The 12,829-nt window shown below is 32.7% G+C and overlaps 1 protein-coding gene across 1 annotated transcript; it reads left to right on the top strand.

Moving 5' to 3' along the window:
- Positions 1-10,996: 10,996 nt before the first annotated feature.
- LOC143610664 (uncharacterized) lies at positions 10,997-12,422 on the top strand. The gene is made up of 4 exons (XM_077085075.1): positions 10,997-11,190; positions 11,253-11,526; positions 11,591-11,816; positions 12,196-12,422. The coding sequence occupies exons 1-4, from the start codon at positions 10,997-10,999 to the stop codon at positions 12,420-12,422; spliced, it is 921 nt and encodes a 306-aa protein (XP_076941190.1).
- Positions 12,423-12,829: the final 407 nt, after the last annotated feature.

Here is a 12,829-nt window from a genome sequence, read left to right as displayed (position 1 = left end):
GTTGGATATGAGAGAGATTTATTTTCTTTCTCTGTAAAATATCTTAAAATTTTATAAAAATGTATTTTATATCAGTTTATAATCTTGTATGCTTAAAAACTCATCATTTAGCTTTGTTTCCTGCAACTCACCTCAAAATCAATTTGAAATATTATATATTGAACTATAGTTTTAAATAACTTGAACTATCTAACAATTTGACCATTGTTTATTATATTTTTAGGGTTACATTGCATAACAATATATAAGATTATGATGTAGGTGAACGGGTTCGGGTTATTGGAGGGGCATTACCTTATATTATGGTGGTTTTAAGCTCACAAATAACTTTAAGACTAATTACATACTTATATACACCCGTCAATTGTCCCAATATTTTGATTTCATGTTTTTCCGTCGTACTTAGTTTCTTTTTCAATCCCTAAGGAACATATAGTCATGGTGTGTCATACTACGTATTAAGTTACACGTCTGCCTTTTTCAGATCAAGCATACTGGCTATTTACCTAGGTACACAAAGCATGTGACAAGATTCAATCTCTAAAGCTATACTTTCTATTTTCATAGAGTACTTCTTTTGATTATTGTTAATTTTTTTTAATTCTTTTTTTGTTAAAGGACTCTTTTGATTATCTAATTCTACAAGTACACAGAATGACACGTTTTAGTTAGATGATCAGAATTATACAATTATGTGTAGAAACGTTCTAAATTAATATTTCTATATTTCACTTAAATGTTCATAAATCATAATTAATTCCCAACTTTTCTCCTTTTACCGAAAATGTATTTGTCGTCTACAACACTTAAGCCAAATAATTGCAATTTGGTAAGATATACAAATCTAATAATTAGTATTTAATATTCTTTTATACGGCAATAATAACTCTAGTCTAAATTATTACTACTTGTTATACATTTTTCACAATAACGAGACTTAAACCCTCACATCTTAGAAAAGATTTATACGTCTAGAAATCTAAATCAATAAACGAAACTATTTAACTTCGCTATATTATATTTAGTATCATTGTAAAATATCTTGAAAACATAAAGATAGGCTACTTTTACTTTTTTATCTATATGGGAACTTTTGTCACGTGTCTATTTTATTTTTAATTGTCTAATATTCCCACATACTTTACTTTTACTAATTATATTTCATAATCATTTAAATTGGCTAGGTGATTTTTTTGAGAGCATTACACTAATGAAAAACAAAACCCCATGCGGATTATTGTGAGTGAGATCAGGTACGACCAGCTGTGCATCTTCCAAACTAAGATATATTTATTGTAGACGGTTAGTCGGTTACAATGAACCTAAAGAAGATCCAGATTGTGACTTAAATATAGGAAAACATGATTTTCTTTAACCCGGATAAACAATTCGAGGGAATCAGAGAAGTATCACCTAATATTATACGAGACTATAATACACAAAACTTATTTGAAGCTGATCTCATGCCTGAATATAGATTCTAGTACTGACCTGAAATGTTTCATGTATAATAAGTTTTCTTATCAAATTTAAGTTAGTTTTAAATGTTATTTATTACTATAAAAGTAGCCCATTTTGTTTCATTGTTTGACGTATACATGCTCCAGTTGACAATTTGACATGTTGTATAATTCAAGTCACGACTTAAGCGAACCTGCATCCAAATTTTATTTTTTTTTATTATTACCTAATTCAGTTCATTTAGTGATGAAAATATGAAATGGTCATGACTCATGACTATCATGCTTCCATTTGATTGGCCTTACAATTAGCAGAATTACAAGGATCATGTCTAAATATGGGTTGAGCGTACATTACGCGAATTAATTTTTAAGTACTATTAATCGGTTTAAAATGTTAAATAATACACTTGTACTATATTATTTATGCTATTTATGAAACATTAGATGAAATAGTAGAGTATTCATAAGGATACATAATTTTATGAGATATTTTAGAATAGCTATAAGTATTGATGAACGATTAATGTTTAAAAACTTTAATGAAAAAAATATTATTTAAAATTGTTTTATGTGACGTGACAAAACAAATATTGACATAGTCAGGACAAAGTTTCGTGTGAATACAAGTGTCATGTTCAATGTTTTGTTAAAGCCTACAGGGCTCATGACTCATGAGTCATGGGACTTTTTGTTAAATGAATAAAAGGGGTCCTGGTTTTAAAAGTAACTTATTCAATACTCAATACAACTTAAAAAGGTGTATTTGTGGTTAGTATTCGATCACCAAGTCCTGTTTTAAAGAGGGAAACAATATCACATTTTGTTGAAGTTGTTTTGCAAATATACACATTTTTAATTTATTTTGGTTAAGAAAAAAAAATTTTATGTGAGTTTTATTATTAATATTTATTATTAAAGTAGTATAAAAATGATTTTGAAAAGGGTTCTAAAGCCTTTGTGTGGGTTCATAAAGTTCAGGTTTTTGGAACTCAAAACCTTCATTTTAATATGGAACAAATGGGGCTCAAGAAATTAAGGGGTGTTATATTCAAACACCACTCTTATGGTGTGTTAATAACTCTATACGGTTCGTATAGGGGCTATACGAGTCGTATAGCTCTCACATGACTAACTAATATACGGATGACAGCTTTTCCAGTCTATACGGGTCGTAGAGCCCCTATATTTACGAGCCGTATAGGCTTCAAACACCTGACACTCTCCATAACAAAAGGACAAAATTTTGCACCTATACGGCTCGTATAGCCCGTATACGAGTCGTATAGGCGCATCTGGTGTCCAAATAACTTATATGGTGTGGGAATAACCTATGCCGAAATTAATCATATTTAAGTGGTAAACGGATATGGATAGAATATCAACGTTCGTGGCCTTATCTAAAAGAAATGTGGGTGTGGATTCGATTTTTGTGCAGGTTGTGTGAGGAGTATAAGGAATCAAGTGATCACCTTCTTACCTTTTGCTACTTTCTCACGTTAGTATAGCAATTTGTTAGTAATTGGTGTCAAGTTCTGCCAACTTTCGCATTTTCGGCCTTACCTTCTCCAAATCCATGAAGCGAGCAAACGTCATCAAAGAAGAAAAAGGGTATCATTTGGAAAACTAGGAACGAAGCGATCTTAGATAAACTGGCTTGTCTCTTGAAAACGGTAGAAGACATAAGATTGTTGGGTATCTATTGATCAAGAATCACTCTCCTTGTAAAATCCTCATACGAAAAGATTGGTCTAATTTGTGTGTGTCAGTGGCGGATTCACTTATATGCCAGTGGGGGTAAGTCACCCACTCAACTTCTGAGTTGCTATGTTATAAAATCATATGTAAATTCAACGTGCACCGTTCAATCTATTTCAGAAGACCCCCTAAGTTCTTCATTATTTTCTTCCAAGCCCAACTCGTTATTCAAAAGTTTATTTTCAATGTTAAAGGTAGTTCCGTTCATCCCTAGGGCTTAACTCAAATTTTGCAATCTAACATGTGCACTAGAGACATGCGTTTCATGTCTATACTTATAATGCATTTTTTGTGTTCATTTGTTAAACTCATATATTATTCTTGTTTATTCAACACACATCATTTATTTTATATTAAGTGTTATGGAAAAGTTTATGAAATAGAAAAACCAATCTTTTAAAACTAGTTTTATCAATTTAGATAATCTTCCTTATGGGTCATGACTTTCAATAATTAATTGTCATACTTATTATACAAAGCGGGGTTGAGACGTCGTTTTTATTACCTAAACTATAAATAGTGATGAAAGTCACAAGGACTTTTAACGATTTTTTTTACCCCCACTGAATAAAAACTCTGGATCCAACATTGGTGTGTGTTTTGTTGTTCGTTCTCTTGCTTTTTGCTAGTTGTTTTAATAAAATAAGCCGTTTATTAGTAATAATAATAAATCAAATATAGAAGTTTATATTTGCAAATTATAGTGAAGTTCAATAAGTATTCTTGGATTCACTAGTTTGTCATCACAAGTTCACAACTCGAGGTGTGAGGTTAGCATCGTCTTAAACTGTAAAATCCTTGATGCGGATACGTATAATGTGTCAAATGTCATAGTTCTTAAACATTATATGTAAGTTTATTATTTCGGTTTCTTACTTCTGGCAGCATAATGGAAGGTTACAACTAACAAGTATTTTAAATAGTTGTAAATCATAGTGAAGACAAAGTTAAGTTTGTGAATCGTGTGGACGCAAAAGTCATATTCAATGTTTTGTTAAAAAGCCTAAAGGGCTCATGACTCATGACTCACGACTCACGACTCATGACTCATGACTTTCTACCAAATAAATAAAAGGGGTCCTGGTTTTGAAAGGAACTTAATTAGTCAATACTCAACACAACTTAAAAAGGTGTAATTGTGGTCACTATTCAATATCACATTATGTTGAAGTTATTTTGCAACTATACACATTTTTTATTTAATTTTGTTTTTGTCAGTCAAGCCTTCCGCTTGTATTTTTTTTCATACTTTAATTTTGGTTTATTCGATATTAAAAAAACTTGAACATCGCCGTTACTTATGGAAGGCAAACAGATAACATGTTACGCCGTCGTCTCCTTCTGAATTTCAAATTCATTTCTTCTATTTTATTTTGGTTAAAACAACTGTTTGTGTGAGCTTTATTTTTAATATTTATTATTAAAAATGTATAACAATGATTTTGAAAAGGCTTTTAAAGCCTTTGTGGGTTCATAAAGTTTTAAGAGTTTTGGAGCTATAGAAGTGTTGCATGTATTCTTTCAACCAAAACATACATTATAATTGCAAATTATTGTAAAGTCCAACAAGTGTTATTGGATTTAGTAGTGTGTCTTCACAACTTGAGGTGTAAGGTTAGCATCGTCTTAAACCGTAAAATCCTTGATGCGAATACGTATAGAGGGAAGGACTAGGTTCCTTGTCGTCTACTTCATCAACTCGTATAGAGCATGTGTCAAATGTTATAGTTCTTAAACATTACATATATATGGTGGAAGGTTAAAAGTATTTCAAATCGTTGTATATCATTTTTCCTTCGTTACATATATTTTGAAAAATAATGAACAAGTCCAAGCATACCAAATGATCATATAGCCATCTTGTGCCCATACCACGTACGTCCTGCATAACACTTTTACTCTTTTACTTTAAGCACATGGGGCGTTTTCTTATTACATAAAGCATGTGATGAAATTCGATCTCTTAACTATTTGTCACACGTATAAAACAGATTTTCTAGTTTTGGTAGGGTACTTCTTTTTCAAATCTAGTTTAAAATGTACACAATTTAGCACATCTAGTAAACGTTGTCGTATCTAAATTGTGTGGTTTTGTGTGGTTTCGTGTAGAAGACGTTTTGAATTAATACTTGTCTTTAACATGTAAAATGTTCATAGTTAATTCCAAAATTGTTTCTTTTATAAAATATGTATTTAACTAATTTCATTAAAGAGTTTTGGGGATATAATTCCCAAAATGTAGTTACTTAAGTTGATTAATTTACACATTGTTGAATATGACCTTTAGGATGTCATGGATAATTTACAAAGTGTTAATAGTCTTGAAATTCAAATTCTCTTTAGTTTCCAAGAAATCGATTTTTTTTTTTGTTTTTTTTTATTTTATCTATTTTAAAACATCAGATCATTGCTTGGTACCGTATATGTTGTATAACCTACGTTAGTTTCAAAAGTTATCTCAAATGTAACGTGTATTTAACATTGTACATTCTAATGAGATCGAACAAGCATTCCTACACCTTTTACTATCTCCCTGTCGCCCTGTCGGTGCGAAGCTCCTTTGTTGGGAGCCACTTCTCTCAATGACGATCTTCAAATGGTAAATTTTGATGTCTCTTCATCAACGAAGAACCGAATTCTATATGCTATCTACCTAATTGCATTATGGTGTCTTTAACATTCAAGAAATTATCATGCAAAGCGTCTTTTGTCCATTCAAGATCACGGAAAAACTAAAGCCTTGGATTTCCTTTGGATCATCACTATGGGCAAGTTTTCTAGTATAGATTGAAATGTTTGATGTAATTCAATTTCAATCTTTGTCATGTATTGATGATTTTTGTGTTTGACACCTAGCTAGGCTTTCCATTTAAGAAAACAAACTTAAACAATACTCAAGCTAGTTGAATGCAATTTGGTGAAATAAACACATCTAGTAGTAAATAATTAGTAATTGGTATTGATGTCAATAAAAAGTAATTATTAGTATTTATCATTCATATTTAGTACACATAATATCATAATACTGATTATGTTGTTTATAGCATATTTATACTTGAGTGTCTATTTTGTATATCTGTATCTATCATCGTATATATCTTGAAATGTAAATGTATAAGCATGGACTTTTTACTTTCTATAAATCTTTGTTAAATGTCTACTCTATTTACAAGTAACTACTTTATTTTTATCATCTATATTTAAGGCTCCGTCTATTGAGACGCCCCATTTTTCTATTTAGACACTGATATGGGTCATATTGATCAATATGAAGCATATTAGCATATCTGTGTATGTACTTTCATCTCTGATTTAGGGCCTAATATGCTCCATATTGGACAATATGGAGCATATTAGGGGTGTCAAAATAGATGTTTGGTGTGCTAACAACAAGAATTACGTGAGGATAACAATATTTTATATAAGTTTATATACGGTTGTCCATATCAATAATACTTTACTTTTTTCTATCATCATAAATGTCTGGAATGTATAATCTTGACCCGGTCTGTATGATAGAATTATATATATATGGATAAACGCACATATCATTAATCAGTCGTAATATCTAGTTAAAAATATTGAAGTATAAATATATCAAAAATAATTATTTTCATGAATTTATCTTACATAATTCAAAGCTTGTTCATTATCAGTGTCTTATCTTATTATTCTGACCAGTTGCCGAAACAACAACTTTTAATGTTTTATTAGGCTTGATTTTACTTTCGTAAATGATTAGTATATATATCAATTATGAGAAAATAATATTTTTGCTTTCTTTTTATATTAAGTTTTTGGATTTTATTAATTTTAACTCACTAGTGATATAACTTAGATCACTTAACACACATAAACAAGTGAAAACAAAATCTTTAGTAATTATTATTAGTACTATATAACAATTTAGAGGTTTGTTGCCGCTATAACGTGATTGGACCACATGGCGTCATCAAATTGGGTCGTTTTATTTTTTGTTTTTTTCTCAAGTTAGTTTCTCATACATGTTTGTTTTTATTTTTTTTGCTTACGATTTACCGTCAGTGTCGTAATACTTACTGAATTTGTGTCAGTTCGCTGCCACAAATCGCGGGTTTTTTTGTTGTTGTCGATACCGTTCAATTCATTTTGGTTGATGTCGCAACTTTGTCGATTCACACCTACAACGCTCAAGACGTCACTCACTTTTTTTACCAATGCCCTGTTTTTACCGATCTTTTTGTTTACTTCTAGTATAGTAACGAACATAACAGAAATCAACTGAATCACGTCTACTCTCCGTCACAATGTCCGAGACCAGCAACGCTTAGGTTTAACCAACACTCGAGTTTTACCGACTTACCGTCGAAGCGTCCAGGACCGATAACACTCTGTTTTTTCAATGCCTAGATTTTACCGATCGAATCAATGTCATTTAAAATATTTTATTTTTTATATGTTATTGACGAATATGCCTTTTTATCGTTCGTTAAGAAATCCGAACATAATTTTTTAGTTCATGTTCGTTCATTTATTAAACGGATGAACATTGTTGAACTTCCTGTCGGACGCTCTTTGTACGCTTGGTTCATTTACAACCCTACGATATTATGTCAAACAATTCTACAGACATATTCTAGTTGGCCATATTGCTTTCGCTAATACGCCATTATATGATTACAAGTATGTGAAAAGTACAAAAACAAATAAATAAATACCTAAAATTTGTATTAACTAACGGTTAGGAGATCATGTTCACGAGTTTGATTAAAATTGATAGTCAAATGAAAATATTGAATCATAAAATCCTAAAATAAACTGTTTAATCAAATTGATATTTTTAAGAAATCACACGGACCAAAACAAAAGGTGTCTCTTCTTATAAAGAGCAACATATACTTTTTTGACTTTTGAAAATTTAGTCGTTCGATTCACTTAATAGTATTAACTCATTTAAATTTCATTAACTTAATCGTCTAATTTTACCCATCTTATATTTATTAGACTTTTTTTTAAAACAACAACGTATATTTTTTAAATTTTGAAAATTTAGCTGTTAGGCTAACGCAATGATGTCAACTTAAATGTTATTAACTTCATCATCATCAGACTTTACTTGTTATATTTTTATCATTTTTTTCTTTGAAACAACGATGTAACTTTTTTAAATTTTGAAAAATTATCCGTTGGGTAACAATGATATCAACTTATATAAGTACCACTAGCTTTGTCCTCTCACTTTACCACAAGTAGTACATATTTACCTCTCTAGTTCTAATACTACATTTGCAAAAGTTTATTTTCCTCATTTGCGCCCTCTTTTTACAAAAGTTTCTCCAATTTTTTTGTTCATTTTCAACCTCTTTCATCTTCGTTTAATTTGAATATCAATTGCACTCCACCGATATTTAAAGCTCTGGAATCTAACCACTCCGCTAGAAGCAAGTTATATGAAAAAACTTGCTGGCGGAAATCAATCCATGGCCAGCAAAGTCTTTAAAAAAACATACTTTTCACGTGTTTTCATTCATCATAGTGTTTTGAAGATGAAGCAAAACAAGACAGATGAAGTGAAAAAGATTAATGACCTTGAAGAAAAAAACAGGGTTTACGAGAAGCTATCGAAGAGTTATTTAGTGTTAAAAAGGAATGCTAAATAGGATAAAGAACAACTGGTTTCAAAGATATAAAGTTAAATGATGAATTGAAGATGTAACAAAAGTTAATTGCCGAGTGTGAGAGTAAATTAAGTTGTATGACAACCGATCATTAGAATCTGATGCTTAGAGGTTTTGAGTTCTGAGAAATTAGTCATAAAATCTGTTGGCTTGGCTCTGGAAAGGAATACAAAGATTATTATAATTATTCTAGTATAAATTTCTTGCTTCTGTACATATTTTCTATTTATATTTCTTTTTACAATGATCTAACTATTATAATTTTGTTTGCTTATTTAATATTTAAGTTTCTTATATATTTTAATATATTTAAGACATAAATACAACTTTATTCTTTAGGAAAATTGGTTATAAATAATCCAAACTATGGCCTATTGGTAAATATCCCTCCCAACTTTACATTTGCCTACTGGCAGTACCAACTACATATGCATTTGTTTTAAACCGGCCGCAACTAACGGATGTTAACTCCGTTAGTCTTTTGCTGACGTGGCCATCCGAGCTGTCAATAATTAGATTAGGTGGACGTCTACGTGGCCTGCTGACTGTGTATAACGTATATGTGTAACATTACGTGGCCGGCTCACTTTATACAATCTGTATAAAAATACAAGTCCCTAACTCAATATAAATCCCTAACTCAATACAATCCCTAATTCTATCTCAACAACGGTAATACTCTGTAGACAAAGAACGAACCCTAATTGCTCGACGATTGAACATCATTAGGGCCAGACGATTGAAACAATGGGTGATAAAATCAATATCGACTTCAAGACTGGTGGGAAATTTGATGTCAATCCTCCTAGATTAAGGTATGTTGGGGGGGGGGGGGGGGCGACAACATCATTAGGGTTAGATGTTGATAAGTTTTCATATTTTGAGATACTAGGTTATGCAATGGATTATGGTTCATATGAAAAGAAGGAGGATTTGTTCTTATATTGCTTAATACCTGGTGATGGTCAGGTAAAACATTTAAATAATGATGGAGTAGTAAACGAGATGGCATCTCTGCTTGGAGCTGATGAAAGGTTAGTTATATACGTTCAAATCGAAAAACTAAGGAAACCCAAACCACAACCCAGTAGCCTTGAATCCCAGCCCACTAACACTCAATCCCAGCCCACTAACACTGAAACCCAGCCCATTATGCAGCCCACTAGCCCCTTAACTCATCTAACAATGCATATTAAACCACAATCCCAGCCAACCATTTCTCATCCAACATTGAGTCCTGTGAGGTACAGCAAGCTTACAGCAAGAAAACATGTATTTCCAGCTTCACCACCTAGTCAACTACCACAAATTATCAGTACTTCACCACCAATTGAACTACCACCAGTTATAAACACTTCACCACCAGTTGATAGTAGTTCAGATGAGTTAGATGAAGACTGTGATGATTCTGATGATGAGTCTTACAATGTTAATTTGGATGATGATGAATCTGATGATGAAGAGCTGAGAGATTCAATTGTTGCAAGAAAACAAGTACGTGAAGAGGTTGTTGCAACCCAAAATAAGGTGCTTGAGGAATGCTTGAAAGAAACTGGTAAATTGGTTGATGTAGGTTTGAAAGAATCTGGTGATGCAGGGCCCTCATATGTAGAAACTTACAGCAACTATGAGGATTCAGATGGTGATGTTAACTCACCTGGAGAGAGTGAAGATGATAACATCAAAGGGAACAAGTACAAACAAGATGTTCCAGTTGTAGGTCAGCAAACTGAGTGGGGAAATTTCAAGTGGGTTGTTGGTATAAGGTTTCCTACTAGGGATGCTTTTAAAGATGCTGTTAAAAAATATGCTGTGACAAATGGTAGAAATTTAGTCATCAGTGACAGTAACAAGAATAGAGGTGGGAGATTACGTATCAAGTGTGTGGCAGATTGTCCTTTTAATTTGTATTGTTCATTTCATAAGGGCAAAAGTTGCTATATTGTTAAAGGAGTAAAAGGCAAGCACAACTGCCAAATGAACATGATAAGGAATAGGCAATTGACATTTACCTTCATTGCTAATGAGTTTATGCTAATGTTCAAGGCAAAACCTAATTGGCCTGCTGCAGACATTCAAACAACTGTTAGAGAAAAGTAGAAGTTGATCATTAATAAATGGATGGATTATAATGCTAAAAGGAGTGCTTATAAGAAGCTTCATGGGTCAATGAGTGACCATTATAGTAAACTTGGATCATATATAGCAGCTTTAAAGAATGCAAACCCAAGTTCAACATTTGAACTCCTAACTGCCCCACCAGGGTTCCTTAGGGAGGATTCAGATGCATCTTCATCATTGGAGACTTTTTTCAGGTACAATCTCATTTTCATTAGAGTTTATTAAGTTTATCTTGATCATTAGAGTTTATTTTCAGGTTGTTTGTGTGTTTTGATGGTTTGAAGAAGGGAATCCTAGCAGGTTGTAGGAAGGTGTTATGTCTAGATGGGTGTTTCCTTAAAACCTTTCTAGGAGGTATTTTACTTGCTGCTGTAGGTAGGGATGCAAACAACCAAATGTATCCTGTAGCATGGGTTGTTGTTGAAGGTGAAAATAATGACAGTTGGGAGTGGTTTATGAATCAGCTGAGTAAATGTTTAGAGGTCACAGATGGTGGAAGAGGTTGGACACTTATATCAGACCAACAGAAGGTAAGTAATATTCTCTTAACTGTGACTCAGTTACATATATTTTCTAACAATTTTAATGTGTCAGGGACTGATTAATGCTGTAAATTTGGTGTGGAAGAATGCTGAGCACAGAAATTGTGCAAGACATATTTATGCAAACTGGAAAAAAGAGTATAAGGGTGAAGATTATAAGGAGGTTTACTGGAGGGCTTGCAGGGCTTATAATGAAGCTGATTACAATGTTGCTATGAATGATATGTTAGAGTTGTCACCAGATGCAGTTGACGCTTATGTCAAACAGAACCCTAAATGTTTTTCAAGGTGTTTCTTGACACTAATACAAAGTGTGATGTAATAGTGAACAACATGGCTGAAACCTTCAATGGAACCATAGTTCAGGCAAGATCCAAACATATCATTCACATGTTAGAGGATATAAGAGTGTCAGTAATGACTAGGCTAACTACAAGGTACACTGAAATGTTACAAAAAGATGTTTTTGTGTGTCCAAGGGTGCAAAAGAAACTTGACAAAGAGAAAAGTTGGGCCATAAATGTAAAGTATACCCATCATCCCCAACTGTGTTTCAAGTTAGTGATTGGGATGATGTTTCAGTGGATATAGGTAACAAAACCTGTACTTGCAAAAGGTGGGAATTATCTGGTATACCATGTAAGCATGTATGTGCAGTGGCTGGCTTTATGAAAAGGAATTCTGAGGAGTTTGTTCATGAAAGTTTTCTTAAGGAAAAACACTTGAAGTCTTACCAATTCACAATTCCACCTTTGCCTAGTGAAAAGTATTGGCCAATTGTAGATTACCCCATTGACCCACCTCCAGTCAAAGCTATGCCTGGACGACCAAAGAAAAACATAAAAAGAGATCCACATGAAGATCCAAAAGGCCAGGAAAGTTGACAAAACATGGAGTTCAGATGAAGTGTAGCCGTTGCAAGTCAACATTGCATAACATAAGAAAATGCCCTGATAAGGCCAAGGGCAAAGCCATTGATGATGGTGGTGGTGTTAAAAGATCAAGGGTAAGGCCAAAGGGGATGTCAAACAAAGATTCTGAAAAGTCAACTCAAGTTTCCCAACAGTCAACTCAAGTTTCCCAGTCAACTCAAGCTTTCAAAAAGTTATCAGGTTCTAAGAGAGCAAGGGAATTGCCAAAAGGAAGGTTCTATCAAGCAAAGCAAAAGTCAACTCGAGCTTCACAGAAGTCAACTCAAGCTTCCCAGTCAACTCAAGCTTCACAAAGGTCAAGGGGAAGCACAAAGGGGAAGGCCAAAGGGAATGATGCTTGATCCTTTGAATGTTTTTTT

This window comes from Bidens hawaiensis, unplaced genomic scaffold (assembly GCF_021521415.1).
Source record: "Bidens hawaiensis isolate Kalapana, Puna unplaced genomic scaffold, B.hawaiensis_p1.1 tig00027359_1, whole genome shotgun sequence".
NCBI classification, from domain to species: domain Eukaryota; kingdom Viridiplantae; phylum Streptophyta; class Magnoliopsida; order Asterales; family Asteraceae; genus Bidens; species Bidens hawaiensis.
This window is presented reverse-complemented; position numbering and strand designations above follow the sequence as displayed.